This window comes from Scyliorhinus canicula, chromosome 6 (genome assembly GCF_902713615.1).
Source record: "Scyliorhinus canicula chromosome 6, sScyCan1.1, whole genome shotgun sequence".
Lineage (NCBI taxonomy): Eukaryota > Metazoa > Chordata > Chondrichthyes > Carcharhiniformes > Scyliorhinidae > Scyliorhinus > Scyliorhinus canicula.
Window position 1 is genome coordinate 36,796,307 of NC_052151.1, and position 27,614 is coordinate 36,823,920.

General features: G+C 47.0%; 1 protein-coding gene across 5 annotated transcripts in view; it reads right to left on the bottom strand.

Annotated features, from left to right (window-relative positions):
- Positions 1 to 27,614, bottom strand: part of LOC119967096 (probable L-cysteine desulfhydrase, chloroplastic) — a 244,358-nt gene that overhangs the window by 169,328 nt on the left and 47,416 nt on the right. For 2 of the 5 annotated variants that reach the window (XM_038799162.1, XM_038799163.1), the window contains exons 3-8: positions 20,969 to 21,039; positions 12,914 to 13,030; positions 10,268 to 10,333; positions 9,768 to 9,867; positions 9,511 to 9,627; positions 5,145 to 5,239 (exon numbers count right to left, since the gene is read on the bottom strand). In XM_038799162.1, the coding sequence (XP_038655090.1) occupies positions 5,145 to 5,239; positions 9,511 to 9,627; positions 9,768 to 9,867; positions 10,268 to 10,333; positions 12,914 to 13,030; positions 20,969 to 21,039 (566 nt within the window). The remainder of the gene's footprint in view (positions 1 to 5,144; positions 5,240 to 9,510; positions 9,628 to 9,767; positions 9,868 to 10,267; positions 10,334 to 12,913; positions 13,031 to 20,968; positions 21,040 to 27,614) is intronic. The other 3 variants (XM_038799165.1, XM_038799164.1, XM_038799166.1) reach the window with 3 other exon arrangements.

A 27,614-nucleotide genomic window follows, 5' to 3' on the forward strand; every position in this document is an offset into this window, starting at 1 on the left:
CTGAGGCGGAACCAGGTGCTTACAAACTCAGTGTCCTATTGGACTTCAAGCTGCGATTCCAATTGCTTTCCATTATGTAGACTGCCAATTTCTACCTCCGTTACATTGCCCAACTACACCTTTGGGGAGACTAGCATAGCGGTAATGTCACTGAACCAGTAATCCAGAGGCCTAAACTAATAGTCTGAGGACATGGGTTCAAATCCTACCATGGCAGCTGGTGGACTTTGAGCTCAATTAATAAAGCTAGTCTTCGTAATGTGGCCATGACAACCACAGTCGATTGTTGTAAAAACCTATCTTTTTCACTAATGTCCTTTAGTGAAAGAAATCTGTCATCCTTACGTAGCCTACATGTGATTCAAGACCCACAGTAATGTGGTTGGCTCTTAATTGCCCTCAGCAATGACCTAGTAGGCCACTCAGTTCAAGGTCAATTAGAGACAAGGAACAAACGATGGCTTTGCTAGCGACACCCATATCTCATGAAATAATTTTTTAAATCCTCATCTGCTAAAACCTTCAACAATTTCTTTGCCACCTCCAGATTCAATTATTTTAATATTGTCCTGGTCATCCTGCACCCAACTCTCATTCTCTATCCACTTAAATGCAGATGGCATCGTGGCTTTACCCCCATTTTTGTAGCAGTGTTGCAGCCCTTTTTTCAATTCTCTGATCCTTTGACTTCTGTTTCTCATCATCTCACCTTCCATTGCTCCACCATTTTTGGAGCAGCCTTCAGTTATCTCAACCCCATGGTTTGAATTTCCCTTCTTGATCCCATCCACAACTCTTTCTGTTTCTAAGACTCTGCTTGAAACTGACCTCTTTGACAAAGTGTTGAGTCAATATCTCAACTTGTAGCTCAAACACTCACTTTTCTTTATTTTTTTTTATTGGAATTTTTTGCAGAAAATATAACAAAAAGTATAGCAAAAAGCAGTAATATGCAACTAACAGCCCCATAACACCCACAATTCCCCCCATACCGTAACATCACATGTATCACATTCCCCCACCCCCCCCCCCAAACAAGAGAACTTAACCATAAATTAAAATTAGATAAATCAAATTTAAATAAAATAAGCTAACATAATCAACGTCCCCCCCCCCCCCCCCCCAACCCCCCCCCCCCCCCCCCCCACCCCGGGTTGCTGCTGCTACTGTCCCAGTACCCTATCATTGAGCCAGAAAGTCGAGGAAAGGTTGCCACCGTTTAAAGAACCCTTGCACCGATCCTCTCAGGGCGAATTTAACCTTCTCTAGCTTAATAAAGCCCGCCATGTCATTGATTCAGGTCTCCACGCTTGGGGGCCTCGCGTCCTTCCACTGTAGCAAAATCCTTCGCCGGGCTACTAGGGACGCAAAGGCCAGCACACCGGCCTCTTTCGCCTCCTGCACTCCCGGCTCTACCCCAACCCCAAAGATCGCGAGTCCCCATCCTGGCTTGACCCTGGATCCCACCACCCTTGACACCGTCCTCGCCACCCCCTTCCAGAACTCCTCCAATGCCGGGCATGCCCAGAACATATGGGCATGATTCGCTGGACTCCCCGAGCACCTGGCACACCTATCTTCACCCCCAAAGAACCTATTCATCCTCGTCCCAGTCATGTGGGCCCTATGCAGCACCTTGAATTGGATGAGGCTAAGCCGCGCACACGAGGAGGAAGAATTTACCCTCTCCAGGGCATCAGCCCATGTCCCGTCTTCGATCTGTTCCCCCAGTTCCCCCTCCCACTTCGTTTTCAGCTCCTCTACTGACGCCTCTTCCTTCTCCTGCATAAGCTTGTAGATATCGGATATCTTCCCCTCCCCGACCCAGACCCCCGAGAGCACCCTGTCACTCACCCCCTTCGCGGGGAGCGCAGGGAATCCCTCCACCTGCCGTCTAGCAAATGCCTTTACCTGCAGATATCTAAACATGTTTCCCGGCGGGAGCCCAAATTTCTCTTCCAACTCCCCCAGGCTCGCAAACCTTCCGTCGATAAACAGGTCCTTCAGCTGTCTAATGCCCGCTCTATACCATCCCCGAAATCCCCCATCCATGTTCCCCGGGACGAACCTATGGTTCCCCCTTAACGGAGCCTCCATCGAGCCCCCCACTTCTCCCCTATGTCGCCTCCACTGCCCCCAAATCTTGAGGGTAGCCGCCACCACCGGACTCGTGGTATACCTCGTGGGAGGGAGCGGCCACGGCGCCGTTACCAGGGCCCCCAGGCTTGTATCCCCACAGGACGCTCTCTCCATCCGTTTCCATGCTGCCCCCTCCCCCTCCATCACCCACTTACGCACCATCGACACGTTGGCCGCCCAGTAATACCCCGAGAGGTTGGGCAACGCCAGCCCCCCCCCATCCCTACTCCGCTCCAAGAAGACCCTCTTCACCCTCGGGGTGCCATGCGCCCAAACAAATCCCATGATGCTGCTGGTCACCCTTTTAAAAAAGGCCCTAGGGATAAAGATGGGCAAGCACTGGAAGAGGAACAAGAACCTCGGGAGAACCGTCATTTTGACGGATTGCACTCTGCCCGCCAGCGATAGCGGCACCATGTCCCACCTTTTAAATTCCTCCTCCATCTGTTCCACTAGTCTGGTGAAGTTAAGCTTATGAAGAGCCCCCCAACTCCTGGCCACCTGCACCCCCAGGTACCTGAAACTCTTCACTGCCCTCCTGAAGGGGAGCCTCCCAATTCTCTCCTCCTGATCTCCCGGGTGCACTACAAATACCTCGCTCTTTCCTAAATTCAGCTTATAGCCCGAGAAGCCCCCAAATTCCGCTAACAGTTCCATCACCCCCGGCATTCCCCCCTCTGGGTCCGCCACATATAACAGCAGGTCGTCTGCATACAGCGATACCCGGTGCTCCTCCCCCCCCCGCGCCAGACCCCTCCACTTCCCTGACTCCCTCAACGCCATGGCCAGCGGTTCAATCGCCAGTGCAAAGAGCAGGGGGGACAGGGGACACCCCTGCCTGGTCCCACGATAAAGCCTAAAATACTCCGATCTCCTTCCATTTGTGACTACACTCGCCATCGGCGCCGCGTAAAGCAGCCTCACCCATTTGATGAATCCCTCCCCAAATCCAAACCTCTCCAGCACCTCCCATAGGTACCCCCACTCAACTCTATCAAACGCCTTCTCTGCATCCAGCGCCACCACTATCTCCGCCTCCCCCTCCACTGCCGGCATCATGATAACATTGAGCAGTCTCCGCACATTCGTGTTGAGCTGCCGCCCCTTGACAAACCCTGTCTGATCTTCATGAATTACCTCTGGCACACAATCCTCTATCCTGGTAGCCAGGATCTTCGCCAGCAACTTAGCGTCTACGTTAAGGAGTGAAATAGGCCTATATGATCCGCACTGCAAGGGGTCCTTATCCCGTTTTAGGATCAAAGAGATCAGTGCCCGCGACATCGTCGGGGGCAAAGCCCCCCCCCCCTCCCACGCCTCATTGAAAGTTCGCACCAGCAGGGGACCCACCAGGTCCGCATATTTTTTGTAAAATTCTGCCGGGAACCCGTCCGGCCCCGGGGCCTTACCTGACTGCATTTGCCCGATCCCCCTGACTAGCTCCTCCAACTCTATCGGCGCCCCCAGCCCCTCAACCAGCCTCTCTTGAACCCTTGGGAAACATAGCCTGTTCATGAAGCTCTCCATCCCCTCTCTCCCCCTCGGAGGTTCCGACCGGTACAATCCCTCGTAAAAGTCCCTAAAGACCCCGTTTACTTCTGTCCCCTTCTGCACTACATTTCCACCCCCATCCTTCACTCCCCCAATTTCCCTAGCCGCATCTCGCCTACGGAGCTGATGCGCCAACATCCTGCTCGCCTTCTCTCCATACTCATATACCGCACCCTGCGCCCTCCTCCACTGTGTCTCCGCCTTTCTGGTGGTCAACAAGTCAAAATTGGCCTGCAACCTGCGCCGTTCTCCCAGCAACCCTTCCTCCGGTGCCTCCGCATATCTCCTGTCCACCTCCAGAAGCTCTCCCACCAGTCTCTCCCTCTCCTTCCTCTCCCTCCTTTCCCTGTGGGCCCGGATGGAGATCAGCTCCCCCCGGATCACTGCTTTCAGAGCCTCCCAGACCATCCCCACCTGGACCTCCCCCGTATCATTGGTAACCAGATACCCCTCAATGCTTCTCCGAACCCTCTTACACACCTCCTCCTCCGCCAGCATCCCCACATCCAGGCGCCAGAGCGGGCGCTGGTCCCGTGCCTCCCCTATCTCCAGATCAATCCAGTGCGGGGCATGGTCCGAAATCTCACTTTTCTTTATTATTGTACAGGTCACAAGTAGACTCTTTAGGTTACAGCAGATGTGCAGGCACCAAAAAATGTGAAGGGACGGCACACTTCACCAAATCAACCACGAACTCCAACAATAGAAATCAGGGTACATGTCGGAAAGTATACCAGAACTAAAAGGCAATAGAACGGTTGGTATCTTACAAATCAACCCAAAGAGATGAGACCTTAAACTGAGGCCCCTGGCTGCTTTCTCAGGTTATCCCGGGTTGTCGTCAATATTAATTTATCAATCAACATTGCCATTTTACTGTTTGGAGGATCTTGTTGTGCAAACATTGCTTGTCATGTTTCCGAAATACAACGATGACTACACTTCAGAAATACTTTATTGACTGTAAAGCACATTGAGACAATCTGTTGTTGTGAAAGGCGCTGCAAATGCTTTTTCCTCCATTTTTAATCTCTGATTTGGGCACATAGAATCATAGAATTTACCGTGCAGACGGAGGCCATTCAGCCCATCGAGTCTGCACTGGACCTTACAAAGAGCACCCTACTCAAGACCACATATCTACTCTATCCACGTAACCCTGTAACGCCCACTTAACATTTTTGGACACGAAGGGCAATTTAGCATGGCCAATCCACCTAACCCGCACATCTCTGGACTGTGGGAGGAAACCGGAGCACCCGGAGGAAAGCCTCGCAGACACGGGGAGAACGTGCGGATTCCGCACAGACAGTGTCCCAGCCGGGAATCGAACTTGGGACCCTGGAGCTGTGAAGCAACTGTGCTAACCACTATGCTACCGTGCTGCCCTTAGGAATGGAGAAAGAACAGGACTTGAAAACATTGCCTGTGTAATGTTGCCCTGGTAACAGTACCTGACTGGGTTCAAGAAGCGGAAATTCCAGACTTTCTTCCTGCAGCGTTGCTCCTCGGTTTTCACAAACTTCTTTAAGAAGCTTTTTCACAGCACCTAAGGGGTCCAAAAAGATTGGCAAAGTACTTAGAAGAATGAAAATGAGTCATACTTGGCTGTAACAACACAACAAATAGCATCCATTGTTGGCTGGAGTTCAGCCTGTCTGCTTAAACAGAGTGATACACTGCTGTAAGTTTCTGAAATAAGCAAGGCAAAGTGGGCATCTGGGACCTGAGTGAACAGGGCAAGCCTTTTAACCAATCATATTGAAGGATTGTGAAATTAACAGTACCAGGACGGAGAAGAAAATATCGATTTGAATGGTGAATTCAATATCAAACCAGGTACAGAAAGAGATCAGATTAAGAGAGGGACAGATAGAAAGAAAAAGTAAAATTTTTATTCAGATTTTTAAAATCTTCAACAATTAAATCTAAAGGAATAAGTGTGAAAATAGTTAATTTTCAGTGCTAGAGAGTATATAGCAGGTTGTCAAATAAGTTGTTGGTCTGAATTGGATAAGACTTAACTTTCTGTGGTGAGTTTACTTTGTATCTATTGCCAAAGTCAGTGAAGTAAAGTCCCAGATGACCATAAGCTGCTTTCCCATTTGAGGAGAGCTGATTGGTGGCAATTGAACCTGAGAATCACCAGGGAGGGGCAGTGCAGGAATTGAACCCATGCTGTTGGCCTTGCTCTGCATTACAAGCTAGCTGTCCAGCGAACTAAGCTAAACCATCAGCAATGTCACACTGAATACATTTCGGTGGTAAGATCAACTGAGAGATGTCATTGCTTTCAGCTACTGCTGGAATGACACATCTTGAACAGCAATAATTGGATTTCTGTGTTGAACTTGATGTGTTGGATATGCTGGGTCTGTGAGGACTGCGTTTACCATAGCAGTGAGAGAGACAGGCTTCCAACACTTGGAGAAATGCAACTCTATTTTATTGAACTACCAACTGTTAAACATACTTGAGCTGTGGGTTGACGCTATGTTGAGTTGACTGGAGACCTGAGGCTAACCTGACCAGACTATCTTGCTACCACATGTTGGATGTTCGTGTTGTTGCTACACGGGCCCTGGCTGTCTCAGAGGCTGCATCTCCAGAGAGCGGGAAAACTAGTGTCCTCTGGCTTTATAGTGGCCGTGTCCTGTCTGGTGATTGGCTGCTGTGTTCTGTGTGTTAATTGGTCATCCTGTGTGTCAATCACTGCCTGTCTGTGCACCATCATGAAAATCACTTATTGTCACGAGTAGGCTTCAATGAAGTTACTGTGAAAAGTCCCGAGTCGCCACATTCCAGCACCTGTTCAGGGAGGCTGTTACGGGAATCGAACCGTGCTGCTGGCCTGCTTTCAAAGCCAGCGATTTAGCCCTGAGCTAAACAGCCCCAGTTTACTTGTGTGTATATTATCACAGAATTGTTCAACTGAACTCACCTGAAGTCTCTGCAGCATTTATGTATATATAATTGCATGTTCCATTAATCTCACCATTATGTTGACAGCAAAATGTCAAACAAAATGTCTTTGGAAAACAAATAAAAATAAAATTTACAGTTGATTGGAGCATCCATATTCCATTCGGAATACAGTTAGGAATTTGCTGGGCAGGTTTGTTTTTACCTCAGCTGCTGGGCAGGGTACTTTAGGACTATAAAGTGAACTTGACATTATTACAAACATTATTATGTTTGGAGCAGGAGAAAACTTTCAGCCTGGCCATCTAATTCTGTGGCTTAGCTCAGTTGGCTGGACAGCTGACACATGATTCAGATTGAGGCCAGCAGTGAGGGTTCAATTCCCAGACCGGCTGAGGTTATACATGAAGGGTGGGCAGCATGGTAGCACAGTGGTTAGCACTGTTGTTTCACAGTGTCCGGTTCGATTCCCGGCTTGGGTCACTGTCTGTGTGGAGTCTGCAATTTCTCCCAGTGTCTGCATGGGTTTCCTCTGGGTGCTCCAGCTTCCTCCCACAAGTCCCAAAAGACATGTTGTTAGGTAATGTGAACATAGAACAGTACAGCACAGAACAGGCCCTTCTGCCCTCGATGTTGTGCCGAGCAATGATCACCCTACTTAAACCCACGTAACCCGTATACCCGTAACCCAACAATCCCCCCATTAACCTTACACTACGGGCAATTTAGCATGGCCAATCCACCTAACCCGCACATCTTTGGACTGTGGGAGGAAACCGGAGCACCCGGAGGAAACCCACGCACACACGGGGAGGACGTGCAGACTCCACACAGACAGTGACCCAGCCGGGAATCGAACCTGGGACCCTGGAGCTGTGAAGCATTGATGCTAACCACCATGCTACCGTGAGGCCCCATTCTGAATTCTCCCTCTGTGTACCTGAACAGGCGCCGAGTGTGGCAACTGGGGGAATTTCATAGTAACTTCATTGAAATGAAATGACAACCGCTTATTGTCACAAGTAGGCTTCAAATTAAGTCACTGTGAAGCCCCTAGCGCCATATTCCGGCACCTGTTCAGGGAGGCTGGTACGGGAATTGAACTGTGCTGCTGGCCTTGGTCTGCTTTACAAGCCAGCCGTTTAGCCCGCTGTGCTAAACCAGCCTTTGCAATGTTAAATGAAATGAAAATTGCTTATTGTCACAAGTAGGCTTCAAGTAGAGCTGGTCATTGACTTCAGGAAGCAAAGTACTGTACACACCCCTGTCAGCATCAACGGGGCCGAGGTGGAGATGGTTAGCAGTTTCAAATTCCTAGGGGTGCACATCTCCAAAAATCTGTCCTGGTCACCCACGTCGACGCTACCACCAAGAAAGCACAACAGCGCCTCTACTTTCTCAGGAAACTAAGGAAATTCGGCATGTCCACATTAACCCTTACCAACTTTTACAGATGCAGCATAGAAAGCATCCTATCTGGCTGCATCACAGCCTGGTATGGCAACTGCTTGGCCCAGGACCGCAAGAAACTTCAGAGAGTCGTGAACACCGCCCAGTCCATCACACAAACCTACCTCCCATCCATTGACTCCATTTACACCTCTCGCTGCCTGGGGAAAGCAGGCAGCATAATCAAAGACCCTCCCACCTGGCTTACTCACTTTTCCAACTTCTTCCATCGGGCAGGAGATACAGAAGTCTGAGAACACGCACGAACAGACTCAAAAACAGCTTCTTCCCCACTGTCACCAGACTCCTAAATAACCCTCTTATTGACTGACCTCATTAACACTACACCTTGTATGCTTCATCCGATGCCGGTGCTTATGCAGTTACATTGTATACCTTGTATTGCTCTATTGTGTATTTTCTGTTATTCCCTTTTCTTCCCATATACTTAATGATCTGTTGAGCTGCTCACATAAAAATACTTTTCAATGACCTTGGTACATGTGACAATAAACAAATCCAATCCAATCCAAATGAAGTTACTGTGAAAAGCCCCTAGTCGCCACATTCGGGCGCCTGTTCGGGGAGGTTGGTACGGGAATTGAACCCGCGCTGCGGGCCTTGGTCTGCTTTACAAGCCAGTTATTTAGCCCACTGTGCTGAACCAGCCGCTGTGAGCCTACTTGCGACAATAACGGTTATTATTCAATGACCTCTTTTCCCTATAATATATTTCTACATGCATGATTCAGGAATGTAATAATATTTTGTATTTTTAGATACCAGGGACTTCTCTATTTCTTTCTTATGTGTCATTCTTGCCCTGAAAACCAGTGTGAATCCCGCCAGCCCTGTTGGCGCGATCAAGACAAGAATCGTGCTTTCACCTGCCACCATTGCAGAGACCATCGCCTCGTTGGGTAATTTTAGCGATCAGGCTCCTGGGTAACCTGCTGGTGAACATCACACACATAACGAACTCCTGCATGATATGTCCTTAGTCCTCCCTAAATAGGTACACAATCAGTTTTTATGATTCTGTCCTCAAGATTTTGATATTAATCTTGGAGTCTCTTGAATCCTCTCCAATAATGTGAGGTCCTGACTGAGAAACCCTAAGATTAGATCTTATGGGGAAGAAAATGGAAGTCTTTCCTTGGAAGTCTGGGCTGCTTATTTTATCTGAATCTCCCCAGTGAGGCTCACAAAAGCCCTGACAAATTCAACCAGAAATTTCCTGGACATTGGCAGAGCCAGTATAACCAGGTCTTTTGTTGTTTTCCTGGGAGGGAGCAGGGGTGTGCAGTTCTCACGGTCTCCCAGCAAAACTGCTACAGTAGAACCATTGAACGCTTCAAGGAATTTTGGGGTCAACGAATGACAAAAACAGGTTTTGATTTTTATGAAACACTGTCAGTTAGAATTTAATTAACACAAGAGTGTACATACCATAGGTCACATTCAGCATGAAAACTGTGTCTCCCTGCCTCAGATCCTGACTTCTTACAACACAGTTCATTGCCATGGTAACATTTGGTACCAGCACTAAATCAGTGGGAGAGCAACCTGAAATACAGCAAAAATAACCTCTAATAGATGTGGACAGTTAATGTAGCGTGTCAAAAATATCAAAACCTTGTGAGACAGAAACAGAGATAGTATGCAATATACAAGAATGAGGAAAATAAAAATGCAATATTTCATACCCACAAACTCAGCCAATCGCTTGGTAACAAATACCAGATGAGGAAGCAGTTCTCTGTCATAAAACCGCAGTGGCTGTCGTTCAATATGCACCTGCCATTCCTATAAGAGAGTTTAAAATAATTAAGCGACTTCTGTTCTTCTGAATGCTGTGATTATTTAAAACAAAGATTAAAATAAATTTGTGCCATTGGCACAATTCATGTACTGCGTTTACCCAGTACAGGTACACAAATTGTGGCAACAGCAGTTTTTAACTTCAGTTGGCAACATGCCACAAGTATTGTAGTAGCTGTGAAATATTTGAAATATTTACCCCATAACTACTTATTTAGTGATAATTAGCTTAATTGGATTAGTGCAAGTCTTCAGCGCTGTGGCTGCTTTTTCCAAACAGCAATTAGCGATTCTCTACTCCCAATACTTCCTTGTAACCCAAAATTGAATAAGTTTCTTTGTAATGACAACTAGAGTCTCTTGGCTAATACCGTTGGGATCTCACCTGGGCAACATTCAAAGCATCTTTCAAGGTACCACCAAAAGCACCGTGATTAATAAATGTCGTTTCCTGTGCAAAGCAAAGATAGTTGATTACAAAATCATTACTGTGAACACACATCTAGAATCACAAAAGGAAGCTGTTTAGCTCATCATGTCTTCAAAATAGCTTTCTAATTACTGGAGGCTCATTTGTTTGCCCCTTCCCCATAACCTTGTATTTTGCTTTTCCTTTTAAGTATTTATCTAATTCCTTTTTTAAAATATATTTTATTCAGGCATTTTCATAAAAAACAAACCGGAACAAAAGCAAAATTGTACAACATGGTAAATTAACAAAACCCACTCCACCCCCCCTGCTCCCCACTGCGCCGGCTTCTCCCGTCCTGCCTTCCCCATTTTAACTCCTTCCCCCTCCCCTTTTGCCTACTCCTCAATCCTTCTTAAAGAAGTCAATGAACGGTTTCCGCATCTGGGTGAACCCATTAACTGACTCCCCTCAAGACGAACTTGACCTTCTCCAACCTCAGGAATTCTGCGAGCTCACTCACCCACACCCCCACCTTCAGCGGCTGAGTCCCTCCATCCAAGTAAGATCCATCTCTGGGCCATCAGGGAGGCAAAGGCTACGACATTAGCCTCAGTCACCCCCAGGACTACCAGATCTTCCGACACCCCAAATATTGATACCTCTGGACTCGGGGCCACCTTTACCTTGGACACTACGTCCGCAGAACCCTGCCAGAACCCCTTCAGCTTCAGACATGGCAAGAACTTGTGTACGTGATTCACGGGCCCCACCGCGCACCACCCACACCTATCCTCTACTCCCTCAAAACACCTACTCGTCCGCGCTACCGCCTAATGTGTCCTGTGAAGTACTTTAAACTGAATAAGGCTTAGCCCCACACACGATGAGGACGCATTCACCCTCTGCAGGGCCTTAGCCTACATCTTAGCCTCTACCTCCCCACTTAGCTCCTCCTCCCACTTCCGCTTTATATCCCCCACCTTGGCCCCCTCCCAATCCCAGCACCTTGTAGGCCTCAGACTCCTTCCCCTCCTCTATCTCCCCATTCGACCTTACCCTGCAACCCCAAGGGCGGTAGCACTGGGAAGGACTGTATCTCTCTCTTTACAAAATCATGAACCTGTAAGTAACTGAAGCCATTCCCCCTGGGCAGCTCATACACATCCTCCAGGTCCTCCAATTTCTGCCCCTACAAACAGGTCACCATATCATTCAATACGTGCCTTCCCCGAAACCTCGCATCCAGCCCCCAGATTGGTGCCCACACCGAGGCACACCCCCAATCCCAAATGCTGCCTCTACTGCCCCCACACTCTCAAGGCCGACATTACCGCTGGGCTCACAGAGTAGCTAGTTGGCGAGAACGGCGGAGGCACTGTTCACCATTCCCTTTAACTCGTTCCCCTACAAGAAGCTGCCTCCATCTGCCCCCCCTGCCGACCCACTCCCATTTCTTAACCATAACGATGTTCGCCGCCCAGTAGTATAGTTCATTATATTCGGCAACGCCAGCAACCCCCCCCTCCCACCCCACTCCAAATTGTCCCTTTTGACCCACGGAGTCTTCCCCACCCATACAAACCCTGAGGTCAACATGTTAATCTTTTTAAAGAATGACTTCAGGACAAAGATCGGGAGGTTCTGAAGTGTGAGCAGGAACCTTAGCAGTACCGTTATCTTTACTGTCTGCACCTGACCCGCCAGCGACAGTGGCAGCACATCCCACCTCTTGAAGTCTCCCTCAATCTGCTCCACCAGCCGAGTCAAATTTAACTTGTGCAGCAGCGCCCAACCACACGTCACCTGGATGCCCAGGTACCTAAAACTCGTCCCCACTACCTTGAATGGCAACTCCCCTAACCTCCTCTCCTGCCCTCTAGCCTCAATCGGGAACACCTCACTTTTTCCCATGTTCAACATGTACCCAGAGAACAGGTCAAAGCCCTCCAAATGTCCCCAATGGGTCCACAATATATAACTGCAGGCCGTCCATATACAGCGAAACCCTGTGCTTGACGCTCCCCCCGCACAATCCCTTTCCAAACCCTCGACACTCTAGCGCCATTGCCGGTGGCTCTATAGCCAAGGCGAAAAGCAACGGGGAGAGCAAGCACCCCTGCCTCGTCCCACGCTGCAGCCCGAAATATCCCAAACTCACCCAGTTCATCCGTACACTTGCAACCGGTACCTTGTACAGCAGCCGGACCCAGTCCACAAACCCCTGTCCAAACCCAAACCGCCCCTGAACCTTCCACAAATATTCCCATGCCACCCAGTCGAAAGCCTTCTCCGCATCCATGGCCACTACCAACTCGACCTCCTGCCCCACCGGAGGCATCATAATCACATTAAGCAGCCTCCTCACATTTGCCGACAACTGTTTCCCATTTACAAACCCCGTTTGGTCCTCATCTATCACGCCCAGTATGCAGTGCTCGCCTAAAACACCCCGTTCACCCCCGCGGGGTCAAACACAGCCTTTCCGTTCCATTCTTTGTGAGGATAAGTCAGAGAATTAAGATAACTGTTCAGAAAAACTGGTGAAAGGAGAAGTGAGAGAACAGATATCAAAAATCTAAAAACATATACAATTACACATCAATAGTGGAGAAATCCTACCTCTTCAAGAAGGAAATGTTTTTCCCTCATCTCTTGACCAAATGGTGGTGTGTTTCCACTTCCATACATAAACTGAGGTAGGTTAAACGGCAATGAAGGAGGTATATAATGTCCTGCCTAAATAGAATAGATGTTTTAAAATCAAATGTCTATTTGTAACCATGTATTCAGCATATTTGATGCGTCGGCGCACTTATTAAGTGATTAATGCTGTGTTGGTCACTATGTCTTTTCTATGGAATGCATAGATCCATATGCTCGGACATTTAAACTGTTCCACATGGCAGGATTTGCCAAGATCTGGGAAGTGACTGATGGCCTTTGTACTTCTTTGTAAAGCCAGTTTTAAAGGGTTCTAATGTCAATGCACAGCTCATGTGCGGTCATCGGCACAAGGTCATGCAAGTGAATGCAAGACACCCTGACAACCTTTGATGCCTTCATTGCAAGGTAGTCTACAGTGCATTGTTATTTGCAAACATCCAGTGTGTAAAGTAAAAATAGGAAAATATGTCATTTGAAACATGGAAGTTTGGCAAAACCTGACCAGAGGGTAGATGAGAAAATGTAGGGAAAAATCCCACGAAGGGTTAACAGCCGCTACAAAAGAAAGTTTTGAAATGCAAATCGCCTTTATCAAACAGACGTTAAGAAAACAGCTTGTGGCTGCTCGAGCCGTAAAACTGATGCCTGTCTTTCAAGTCAAAGCAGATTGAACTTTTAGTTACATGAAAAGAAACAATATTTTGTTCTTTCTTTGAAGTTAATTATTTTAGTAAGCAGCTAAAATCGAATTGTCAGGATCTTCAGTTGAATTGGGTGACAAATGTCTAGGTGTGAAATTCTGTTGACACCAGTTGAATATGGGAAGCCGGAGATGACATGTCCACGAGAGCACGGGTTAACCCCAAATCAGGGCCAGAGTTCTAACAAGCTACGGGCATTATTTGGTAATAAAGCCACTTTAGAAGTGACAGGATCAAAGCACTTTTGAACATTACAAAGGGAAAAAAATGTAATCAGAGTTCGATGAGCTAAAGTCATGCTCAACATGAATACAGTCGTGTTAGAAGTAATTAAGATTAAAGGTACCTTGAACAATCAAGAGCAAAACAAAGTTACTTTACGATAATGTCATATGAACTGAATAATTGTCGTAAGGGAAATATAAACCCTAAATCGGTAACAGCCAGCAGAGTCAACTCTTATAGCTGCCCTAGGTCATGGGAAGGATAGAACACAGAAACCGAGCAGAACAGCGAATCCATCGGGAGAAAACCAAAAGTTAAAGAAGAAAGATTGTCACTGTTGATCTGAAGGACTTTTGAACCAACCAGGAGAATTCAGAAGCAAGATCTTTTTACTTTTTTGTAAAGTCAGTGATTTTATCTTTTAAAAGAAAAAATAATGACAAAATATCTGAAAGTTTTCACCTGAAACAGTGGTTATTACAAAGTCTACTTTACTTACTTAGCAACTCGGGACCCAGGATCGATGCTACTAAGTAGATGAAATCTTCTATGAAGATATGGGTTATACCGGGGCATAACTTGAAAATATAGAGTGTCTCAAAAAGCACCCACTTAAATCTGCATAGGAGACAGAGAGTGAGAATCCCTGTTCACCATTTAGAATGTCTTATTTACCCTTTTTGGTATAGGGGGAATTCTAAGAATGGTGGTGAGTTTTTAACTTCATGGCCATCAGCGTGGAGGCTAGAATATTAGAAGTTTATAGTTAAGTGAAGTGGGGGCTAGAATATTAGAAGTTTATAGTTAAGTGAAGTGGGGGCTAGAATATTAGAAGTTTATAGTTAAGTGAAGTGGGGGCTAGAATATTAGAAGTTTCTCGTTCCCAAACAACGGTTAGAATATTAGACGTTTCTAACCAGCACAAAGGATAGAATATTAGAAGTTTCTAGTCTATATGTAAGTCAAACTTTACCTGCCGAGTTTACTTTGGAAAGTAATGTGTGATTGACTTTTGAAAGAATATACTGTGGATCGGGTGAACATAAAACTCAAGTTGGGTGCTAGAAGATACAGACCCTGAGAAAAAGTCTGCAAGACATCTTGATGACAGGACTAAAAATCTTGCATCCATTACTGGTAAAAGGAGGCCAAAAAATCAATCATCCTTAGCGTCAAGCAGATTGTGAGGGAAAAGCCTGGAGAAATAGGAATGTCAAGAAACCGTTAGAGACCAATCAATCGATCCTTAACTAAAACAGGAAGATAGTTCCTCAGTACCCTTGGATAGGGCCCAGAAAGAGTACTTATCCTTAATTTCGGAGTGCACCTGAAAGGGACAACCAGGAACAGAAATTAGAAATCCAAAAAATGGCAATTAGAATAATCCTCTTGCTCTGAAACAGGGTCAAGAGAGATGAAGCTATGAAACAAGACTGGAAGAAATTTACAGAGGCAAAAAACTTCTGGATAAGAGAGACTATCAGAACGGAGTACCTAAAGCCCAACAGAATAGAGATCCAAGATCTGGGTGGATGAATGAGTGTGTGTTTGATAAGGATTGGTGCATTTCCTTTGGTGTTTCTAGTTTTTAAAATGCTGCATTTTGCAAATCCGGGTTTCACATCAATGAGAAGTTATAAACGCAGGTAGAAATGTGATCAGTATTATGAAGTAGTAAATCAGTATGTTCAGAACTAAATTGGTCTTTGCATAAACACATAAAGAAGTTAACTCGGGAGCAGTCAGAGCTGTGTGCAGGAAATTACTTTGAAACTAACGCATTGAAATTGACGTGGCACAGCTCCACCAGGGTCCGAGTGCCCGATGATCACAAGAAAGTCACTAGCAGCAAAAAATGATGTTTAGAATGTTAAATGCATTTTAGAAGGAGCTTGAGGGAATTAAGATGTTAGACCAGAAGTTAGATTAGGAGAATTACTTGCAGTATCAGGAAATGGGAATCTGAAAGCATGGAAAGATTTAATAAAAATAGATGCAGGAAAAATTAACATATTAAAACCAATTGAAAACACAGAGGAAGTTTGGGTGTGTAGCCACCGGGGGTGGCCACGTCCCGATTACAAATGGACACTTGCAGAGAATGAAGGAAAAATGGACAATGCTGAGAAAGCAAGCAGGTGCAAGGTTTGTCTGTTGATTGGAGTTTGCAGCTCCCAGACAAGACCGATACTGCAAAACCATTAGCATACTAATGAGCCATTTCCGGGGACAAAAGAGAATCATTTAAGCAAACGATACCAAATCAGACACCCCGGCGCCAGAGGAGACTAGAACAAAGCAGCCCAACGGCCACTTGGGGCCCGCCCAGCAATTAGGGCAGCCACCCCTTTATTGGAGGAAATCGATACCAATGATCAGGATACGGTCCAATTAATTGGGACCAAGTTCAAGGACCGCCCAAAAGCATGCGAAGCCCCCTTTGGGTATAAGAAGAAGCCCCCAAGAGTGAATCGTTCTTCTTGGCCTTGGCTCTCAGCAACGAGAGGCCTGCCTAGCAGCTGCACCAGAACAAGTAGGTCCAAAGCCAATGCACACTACGAGGTAGACGCTCCTAGCTACTATTCCGTACCAGCTCGACCCCAGCAGCCTCAGAAACTGACAACAGCCATTGTTCCTCTGACTGAGTGGGCACCCGAAGCTAAGTATAGGCTTTAGTAGTAGTGATAGTTTAGTTAGTAGAGTTTGTGCATGAGTATAATTGACTGTGTGTGTAAATAAATGAATATTGATTTCGAACTTACTAACTGGTGCATCGAGCCTTTGATCAGTATTCGGTTTTGAACCTTATGGCGGTATCGAAAAGATACCTAGCGACTCTTGAGCAAACATAATTAGAATTAAGGACGGCGACCATATTAACCGCCATAAACAGAGCCAATTAAAGAGAGAGCATAATGAGCAACAGGTGAAGCTACCAACTAAAACCACAGGCAAAGTAATCAGTGAAGCTGTAAAAGGTAAAGACAAGATCGTTCAGAATCTGGGTGAACCTACAGTTGAATTAGAGAAGCATGGTGTCTGGAGCAAAAGAAATTGTGTCAGAAATAAAACATGACCCCTGGATAATAATAGAGGGATCAAGATACTCCATTGGTAACCTTACGGCAGCAAACAAAGAAATGTAATCAGTAAGGAATTGAGAATATGGGATGAGAGATCAAGGGTTGTTATTAATGGACCTCAGTTTAAAATGATTCATTGTGAACATCAAGAAATATTGTGTCAAGGATGTGGTGCATTTTGTAGCCCAATTGTTTGGACAGGGAGTAGTCATATGAAACCCAGGAGAATGGCAGATATAGAGTATTCAGGCGACTTGATACTGCATTTAAAACAACAACGATGGGGAAATGCTGCAGCACCCAGGGAAATTTGGGGAATTGAGTTTTGCCACGATTGTTGTGTTAAATATCAGGCAACACTAATGATTAAAGTTTGTGACCACAACATAGATTTTGACACTGGGAGGTGTAATTGTATATGGGATGGTGTGATAATGACAAACTGTAATTACTGCAGGGAAAACCTAGCCGATGATGATGTAATTCTGAAAGGATGTGCAGGATTGTGGAGAAGTGGCAAACTTATAGTCCCAACTCGTGAGGGAGTACATTGTTGTAAGGATGTTGGGATGACCCGGGGACGTAAAATTAGCTTAACAGTGTTTAGAGACTGTATCACCGCAACGATGCCGTGCCACAGGATAGATTAAATCCCCAATCCAATTGGACAAGGGAAAAAGGGATGTAGTACAAGATTAATGATTGACCCGGGATATGGATTTGGAAAAAATATGAAGCAAAATAAACCCCGAGACAGGGAAGAGGGTTCTGTGGACAGATTGAAAACCCCGGACGATGGACAGGCTTTATAGGGAAAGGAATGTTTGTTTAAGAGTGTCGGGATTACTGCACTTACTAATATTATGTGATGAAGTAGAGTGAGAAGACAGTGAATTAAAACCTGTTAGCAGCATTGACAGGACAAATGATAAAGTTAAAATGTCATGTTCGGAACTTATCTTTCATGAAAATCCGGTCATAATAAAAAATAAAGAAATTGAAGTAAAAGCAGTGGCAACACCCGAAATGTATCAGGGTAAGTTTCCGACAAGTTTGGACCACTGAACGAGCAAAAGAGGAGGAACATAGAACATAGAACAGTACAGCACAGAACAGGCCCTTCGGCCCTCGATGTTGTGCCGAGCAATGATCACCCTACTCAAACCCACGTATCCACCCTATACCCGTAACCCAACAACCCCACCCCCCTTAACCTTACTTTTTAGGACACTACGGGCAATTTAGCATGGCCAATCTACCTAACCCGCACATCTTTGGACTGTGGGAGGAAACCGGAGCACCCGGAGGAAACCCACGCAGACACGGGGAGGACGTGCAGACTCCGCACAGACAGTGACCCAGCCGGGAACTGAACCTGGGACCCTGGAGCTGTGAAGCATTTATGCTAACCACCATGCTACCGTGCTGCCCTTTTGTTTGAGTTTGAGATTATTCGAATCTCACTCGGGGATGCAATGATAGAAGGAGGAGGCTTGACATCCCTCAATTGCATGATATTCATAAATGATCAGGAAAACAAACCAGTTAAAAAAGAAAAAAAGAAAGAAATGGTGGCAAAGGAAATCCGGAAGTCCTGGAGAGGGCACTTCTGGAATACCCAAACAAAAATAGAAATACAAATGAACGAATAGGGCTCTCTCCAACCTTGACCTGACTGTTTGATTTTTCAGATGGAAAAAATAATACAGACGTACTTGTTCAGACGAAGAAAGAGGACTACACTCCAGAGAAAAATAAGTGTCAGGTTTGAAGAAGGAAGGGAAAAGCTAGGACTAGGAGTTGACTAGATTGGTTAAAATGTGGGGAGCACTTAAAAGCATCCTGGGATACGTACTAAACTTATCAGATAATTTAAAGATTTTTAGACAGTATTTGGGGACAACTAATGTTACTCAATCAGACCCCGAGATACTGCAAGTTAAGATAGGAAATGCATTGCAAAACAAAACCACAAGTAGGAGTAATAGTGGCTGCATTGCTCTGGAAATTGGGAATTTTTAAATTATGTCAACCCCTATGTTGCAAATGTTGCAATAAAATTACTCAATGGAAAGAACAAAACATTATACAATTGGCTACATATTTGACAGAATGAAATGATAGAGCCCGGAGGAAAACTTTACAGGTTGGAAACAAGTCAAAATATCAAATTATTACTGTGAAGTGAAATCTTTTATTACTGAGAAGTGGGCACACTGCTGGTGAGGGCATTTAATGAGGTACGGGAGCGGGGTTTCTTCCCCCAACAATGTCACAGGCTTCAATCTCATTGATCCTGAAGCAGGAGAATGGCCCAGAGCAATGTGGGTCATATAGACCAAACTCCCTGCTGAATGTTGATGCCAGATTACTGGCCAAAATTGTGGCCTTGAATATAGAGGATTGTGTTCCGGGGGTGATCGGGGAAGACCAGACGGGATTTGTCAAAGGTAGGCAGCTAACGGCCAATGTTAGAAAGCTCCTGAATGTGATCATGATGCCCTACGGGGGTGGGGGGGGGGGGGGGGGGGGGGGGGGGGGGGACACCGGAGGTAGTGGTCGCTATGGACCCGGAGAATGCCTTTGACCGGATGAAATGGAAATATTTTTGGTAGGTCCTGGGTAAGTTTGGGTTTGGACAGGGCCTTATTGACTGGGTTTGGTTGCTGTACCAGGCACCGGTGGCGAGTGTGCAGACGAACCGGGTGAGTTCAGGTTACTTCAGACTGCACCGGGGACAAGGCAAGGATGTCCCCTCTCCCCACTGTTGTTTGCCTTGGCTATAGAGTCATTGGCGCCGAGAGCATCAAAGGACTGGAAGGGGCTAGTCCGGGGGTGGGGTGGAACACCGGGTCTCGTAATATGTAGACAACCTACTCCTATTTATTTTTGACCCGTTAGCGGGGATGGGAGATTATTCTGATCTTAGGGGAATTTGGCCGGATCTCGGGGTACAGATTGAATGTGGGTAAAGGGGCAGGAGAGGACACTGGGGGAGTTGCTGTTTAAAGTGGTGAGAGGGAGTTTTCTCTGCTTAGGTATTTAGGTGGCATGGGGATGGGAACATCTACATAAATTGAATATGGCCCGGTTAGTTGAACAAATGAAGGAGGACTTTCGGAGGTGGGACATGCTCCGGTTGTCACTGGCAGGGAGGGCACAGAGTGTAAAAATGACGGTTCTCTCCCGAGATTTTTGTTTGTTTTCCAGTGCCTCCTTATTTTTATACCAAAGGCCTTTTTTAAGCGGGTGAATAGGGTGATATCTGGGTTTGTGTCGGCGGGTAAAGCCCTGCGAGTAAATAAAGTACTGACTGTTGGAGCGGAGCCAGGGGGGGGGCTGGCACTGCCGAACTTTAGGAACCTCTACTGGGCGGCAAATATAGCTGGGAAATATATACCTCTACTGGGTGGTAGAGACGGGTCACACCTCACCTCCTTTAAAAAATACCTGGGTGAGCACTTGGCGTGTCTTAACATTCAAGGCTATGTGCCAAGTGCTGGCAAATGGGATTAGGATTGCCTTTACTTGTGGCAGTGCAGACTTAATGGGCCGAAGGGCCTTTTCTGCACTGTATTTTCTATGATCACCAGCTTTCAATAAATGCTGCTAAATCAACTGTATAAAACTTGTGGCCATTGTTATAAGATCATGAAACAGTTATAATGGTGATGGCAACAGTTAAGAATTGTTTCAGCATTCCTGTAATCATTGTGGCAGAGGAACACTGTCTAAATGAATAATTCTTCAGAGAAGTCTCTGCATAACTACTCCAATTTAAATATTACAATTTTTCAGACTGCTGCAGCATAACACTTTTCTAAATGCTGTAATTAACTCATATCCATCACTATATTACATTACCCAACAGGCTGCTTGGTTAGAAGAAATTCCTGGTTTTCAATGCAAACATTTCAATTAATGTCTCCATAATACTATCTACAATACAAACAAAACTATTATCTGTTTCCCATGCCAAAAATCATACATAAAAGCCAAACCTGAATAGCTCGAAGGAGTTCTTGCACATTGGACGAATGAAACGACCCAAAGTCTCTTCTTGCAGAGGTCACTAGTTCAAAAAAGAAAAGATTTGCTTACAAATTCCAGAGGTATACTTAGCCAAAGTAACAGTTTCAAAAGCTAACTTATTGCACTGTTGGAAGGTTATATTATTCATCCAATCAAATGCTCAACTGGTCAACTGGGATAAAGCAGAGCAAGTGAAGATGCAATAAAGTGGAGCTGGGAGAGGGAGGAGCTGGAATAAAGCAGGAAGAGTGAATCTGGGATAGCATGAGAGAGTGGAGCTGGGATAAAGAGGAGAGAGTGGAGTTGGGATAAAGAGGAGAGAGTGGAGTTGGGATAAAGAGGAGAGAGTGGAGCTGGGATAAAGAGGAGACAGTGGAGTTGGGATAAAGAGTGGAGCTGGGTTAAAGGGGAGAGAGTGGAGCTAGTTTGAGGAGCGAGAGAACAGAGCCAGGATAAAGAGGAGAGAGTGCAGCTGGGATAAAGAGGATAAAGTGTAGCTGGAATAAAGAGAGAGTGGAGTTGGGATAAAGAGAGTGGATTTGGAATAAAGAGAGAGTGGAGCTGGGATAAAGAGGAGAGAGTGGAGTTGGGATAAAGAGGGGAGAGTGGAGTTGGGATAAAGAGGAGAGAGTGGAACTGGGATAAAGAGGAGAGAGAGGAGTTGGGATAAAGAGGGGAGAGTGGAGTTGGGATAAAGAGGAGAGAGTGGAGCTGGGATAAAGAGGAGAGAGTGGAGTTGGGATAAAGAGGAGAGAGTGGAGCTGGGATAAAGAGGAGAGAGTGGAGCTGGGATAAAGAGGGGAGAGTGGAGTTGGGATAAAGAGGAGAGAGTGGAGCTGGGCTAAAGAGGAGAGAGTGGAATTGGGATAAAGAGAGAGTGGAGCTGGGATAAAGAGGGGAGAGTGGAGCTGGGATAAAGAGGAGAAAGTGGAGCTGGGATAAAGAGGAGAGAGTGGAGTTGGGTTAAAACATAGAACATAGAACAGTACAGCACAGAACAGGCCCTTCGGCCCTCGATATTGTGCCGAGCAATGATCACCCTCAAGTCAACGTATCCACCCTATACCAGTAACCCAACAACCCCGCCTAACCTTATTTTTTTAGGACACTAAGGGCAATTTAGCATAGCCAATCCACCTAACCCGCACATCTTTGGACTGTGGGAGGAAACCGGAGCACCCGAAGGAAACCCACGCACACACGGGGAGGACGTGCAGACTCCACACAGACAGTGACCCAGCCGGGAATCGAACCTGGGACCCGGGAGCTGTGAAGCATTTATGCTAACCACCATTCTACCGTGCTACCCTAAAGAGGAGAGAGTGGAGCTGGGATAAAGAGGGGAGAGTGGAGCTGGGATAAAGAGGAGAGAGTGGAGCTGGGATAAAGAGGGGAGAGTGGAGTTGGGATAAAGAGGGGAGAGTGGAGTTGGGATAAAGAGAGAATGGAGCTGGGATGAAGAGGAGAGAGTGGAGTTGGGATAAAGAGGGGAGAGTGGAGCTGGGATAAAGAGAGAGTGGAGTTGGGATAAAGAGAGAATGGAGCTGGGATAAAGAGAGAGTGGAGTTGGGATAGATAGATAGAGAAATACAGCACAGAACAGGCCCTTTGGCCCACGATGTTGTGCCGAACTTTTGTCCCAGGTTAATCATAGAATTTTGGACACTAAGGGCAATTTATCATGGCCAATCCACCCAACCTGCACATCTTTGGACTGTGGGAGGAAACCGGAGTACCCGGAGGAAATCCACGCACACACGGGGAGGATGTGCAGACTCCACACAGACAGTGACCCAAGTCGAAATCGAACCTGGGACCCTGGAGCTGTGAAGCAATTGTGCTATCCACAATGCTACCGTGCTGCCCTTAAGAAGAAATTAATCTACACTCCATTATTCTACCATAATCCATGTACCTATCCAATAGCCGCTTGAAGGTCCCTAACGTTTCCGACTCAACTACTACCACAGGCAGTGCATTCCATGCCCCCACTACTCTCTGGGTAAAGAACCTACCTCTGACATCCCCCCTATATCTTCCACCATTTACCTTAAATTTATGTCCCCTTGTAATGGTTTGTTCCACCCGGGGAAAAAGTCTCTGACTGTCTACTCTATCTGTTCCCCTGATCATCTTATAAACCTCTATCAAGTCGCCCCCTCATCCTTCTCCGTTCAAATGAGAAAAGGCCTAGTACCCTCAACCTTTCCTCGTAAGACCTACTCTCCATTCCAGGCAACATCCTGGTAAATCTCCTTTGCACCTTTTCCAAAGCTTCCACATCCTTCCTAAAATGAGGTGACCAGAACTGCACACAGTACTCCAAATGTGGCCTGACCAAGGTTTTGTACAGCTGCATCATCACCTCACGGCTCTTAAATTCAATCCCTCTGCTAATGAACGCAAGCACACCATAGGCCTTCTTCACAGCGCTATCCACTTGAGTGGCAACTTTCAAAGATCTATGAACATAGACCCCAAGATCTCTCTGCTCCTCCACATTGCCAAGAACCCTACCGTTAACCCTGTATTCCGCATTCATATTTGTCCTTCCAAAATGGACAACCTCACACTTGTCAGGGTTAAACTCCATCTGCCACTTCTCAGCCCAGCTCTGCATCCTATCTATGTCTCTTTGAAGCCGACAACAGCCCTCCTCACTATCCACAACTCCACCAATCTTCGTATCATCTGCAAATTTACTGACCCACCCTTCAACTCCCTCATCCAAGTCGTTAATGAAAATCACAAACAGCAGAGGACCCAGAACTGATCCCTGCGGTACGCCACTGGTAACTGGGCTCCAGGCTGAATATTTGCCATCCACCACCACTCTCTGACTTCTATCGGTTAGCCAGTTTGCTATCCAACAGGCCAAATTTCCCACTATCGCATGCCTCCTTACTTTCTGCACAAGCCTACAATGGGGAACCTTATCAAATGCCTTACTAAAATCCATGTACACTACATCCACTGCTTTACCTTCATCCACATGCTTGGTCACCTCCTCAAAGAAGTCAATAAGACTTGTAAGGCAAGACCTACCCCTCACAAATCCGTGCTGACTATCCCTAATCAAGCAGTGTCTTTCCAGATGCTCAGAAATCCTATCCCTCAGTACCCTTTCCATTACTTTGCCTACCACCGAAGTAAGACTAACTGGCCTGTAATTCCCAGGGTTATCCCTATTCCCTTTTTTGAACAGTGGCACAACATTCGTCGTTCTCCAATCCTCTGGTACCACCCCTGTTGACAGCGAGGACGAAAAGATCATTGCCAACAGCTCTGCAATTTCATTTCTTGCTTCCCATAGAATCCTTGGATATATCCCTTCAGACCCGGGGGACTTGTCTATCCTCAAGTTTTTCAAAACGCCCAACACATCTTCCTTCCGAACAAGTATCTCCTCGAGCTTATCAGTCTGTTTCACACTGTCCTCTCCAACAATATGGCCCCTCTCATTTGTAAATACTGAAGAAAAATACTTGTTCAAGACCTCTCCTATCTCTTCAGACTCAATACACAATCTCCCGCTACTGTCCTAAATCGGACCTACCCTCGCTCTAGTCATTCTCATATTTCTCACATATGTGTAAAAGGCCTTGGGGTTTTCCTTGATCCTACCCGCCAAAGATTTTTCATGCCCTCTCTTAGCTCTCCTAATCCCTTTCTTCAGTTCCCTCCTGGCTATCTTGTATCCCTCCAGCGCCCTGTCTGAACCTGGTTTCTTCAGCCTTACATAAGTCTCCTTCTTCCTCTTAACAAGACATTCAACCTCTCTTGTCAACCATGGTTCCCTCACTCCACCATCTCTTCCCTGCCTGACAGGGACATACATATCAAAAACACGCAGTACCTGTTCCTTGAACAAGTTCCACATTTCACTTGTGTCCTTCCCTGACAGCCTATGTTCCCAACTTCTGCACTTCAATTCTTGTCTGACAGCATTGTATTTACCCTTCCCCCAATTGTAAACCTTGCCCTGTTGCACGCACCTATCCCTCTCCATTACTAAAGTGAAAGTCACAGAATTGTGGTCACTACCTCCAAAATGCTCCCCCACTAACAAATCTATCACCTGCCTGGTTCATTACCAAGTACCAAATCCAATGTGGCCTCCCCTCTGGTCGGACAATATACATACTGTGTTAGAAAAGCTTCCTGGACACACTGCACAAACACTACCCCATCCAAACTATTTGATCTAAAGAGTTTCCACTCAATGTTTGGGAAGTTGAAGTCACCCATGACTACTACCCTGTGACCTCTGCACCGTTCCAAAATCTGTTTCCCAATCTGTTCCTCCACATCTCTGCTGCTATTGGGGGGCCTATAGAAAACTCCCAACAAGGTGACTGCTCCTTTCCTATTTCTGACTTCAACCCATATTACCTCAGTAGGCAGATCCCCCTCGAACTGCCTTTCTGCAGCTGTTATACTATCTCTAATTAACAATGCCACCCCATCACCTCTTTTACCATTCTCCCTAATCTTGTTGAAACATCTATAACCAGGGACCTCCAACAACCATTTCTGCCCTTCTTCAATCCAAGTTTCCGTGATGGCCACCACATCGTAGTCCCAAGTACCGATCCATGCCTTAAGTTCACCCACCTTATTCCTGATGCTTCTTGCATTAAAGTATACACACTTCAACCCATCTCCTTGCCTGCAAGTACTCTCCTTTGTCAGCGTTACCTTCCCCACTGCATCACTACGTGCTTTGGCATCCTGAATATCGGCTTCCTTAGTTGCTGGACTACAAATCCGGTTCCCATTCCCCAGCCAAATTAGTTTAAGCCCTCCCAAAGAGTACTAGAAAACCTCCCCCCCAGGATATTGGTGCCCCTCTGGTTCAGATGCAACCCGTCCTGCTTGTACAGGTCCCACCTTCCCCAGAATGCGCTCCAATTATCCAAATACCTGAAGCCCTCCCTCCTACACCATTCCTGCAGCCACGTGTTCAACTGCACTCTCTCCCTATTCCTAGCCTCGCTATCACGTGGCACCGGCAACAAACCAGAGATGACAACTCTGTCTGTCCTGGCCTTTAACTTCCAGCCTAACTCCCTAAACTTGTTTATTACCTCCACACCCCTTTTTCCTACCTACGTCGTTGGTACCAATGTGCACCACGACTTCTGGCTGCTCACCCTCCCCCTTCAGGATCCTGAAGACACGATCTGTGACATCCGTGGCCCTGGCACCCGGGAGGCAACATACCTTTCGGGAGTCTCGCTCGCGACCACAGAATCTCCTATCTATTCCCCTAACCACTGAATCTCCTATCACTATTGCTTTTCTATTCTCCCCCTTCTCTTCAGAGCCCCAGAGCCAGACTCAGTGCCAGAGACCTGGCCACTGGCGCCTTCCCCCGGTAGGTCAACCCCCCCCAACAGCATCCAAAACGGTATACTTGTTTTGAAGGGGAACGGCCATGAGGGATCCCTGCACTGTCTGCCTGTTAGTTTTCTTTCCCCTGACTGTAACCCATCTACTCTTGACCAGTACCTTGGGTGTGGCTACCTCCCTGTAACTCCTCTCGATAACCCCCTCTGCCTCCCGGATGATCCGAAGTTCATCCAGCTCCAGCTCCAGTTCCTTAACACGGTCTCTGAGGAGCTGGAGTTGGGTGCACTTCCTGCAGGTATAGTCAGCGGGGACACCAGTGGTATCCCTCACTACCCACATCCTACAGGAGGAGCATGCAACTGTCCTAGCCTCCATCCCCTCTTACTTTACAGAATTAGCTGCCCCGTGGACCAACTGGGGTCCGCCCTCCGACTCTGCTTCCAGTCAGCTGTACTCTAAACTCCTGGCTCCCTACACGCTCTTTGATAAATATAGGAAATGAAATGTAAGGAGCACCTTACTCCCTCCTCACCTAACTCCCTCAGTCACCAAACTCTCACTGTAGCACTTAAATGCAACAAGCTCAGCACTCCCTCAGTCGCCAAACTCTCACTGTAGCACTCAAATGCAACAAGCTCATCACTCCCTCAGCCACCAAACTCTCACTGTAGCACTCAAATGCAACAAGCTCAGCACTCAGTGCAAACAAAGGGTGGGATTCTCCGTTGCCCATCGTAACGCGGGTTTCCGGCGAGAAAAATCGGTGTTAATCACTCCGGCGTCGGGGCCTTCTTTAAGGCCGCTATTCTCCGTTCCCGGAGGGGCTAGCAGCTGACTGACGCGATACGCGTCAGTTTCACCAGCTGCGGAAGTGGTGAGACACGGCGTGTTTTGGAGGAGGAGGAGGAGGAGAGAGACAGACCCGGCATTTGGAGGGGGGGGGGGAGACCCGGCATTTGGGGGGGGGGGAAACCCGGCATTTGGGGGGGGGGGGGAGACCCGGCATTTGGGGGGGGGAGACCCGGCATTTGGGGGGGGGGGAGACCCGGCATTTGGGGGGGGGGGGAGACCCGGCATTTGGGGGGGGGGACCCGGCATTTGGGGGGGGGGGAGACCCGGCATTTGGGGGGGGGGGGAAGACCCGGCATTTGGGGGGGGGGGAGTCCCGGCATTTGGGGGGGGGGAGACCCGGCATTTGGAGGGGGGGGAGACCCGGCATTTGGGGGGGGGGGGACCCGGCATTTTGGGGGGGGGGGGAGACCC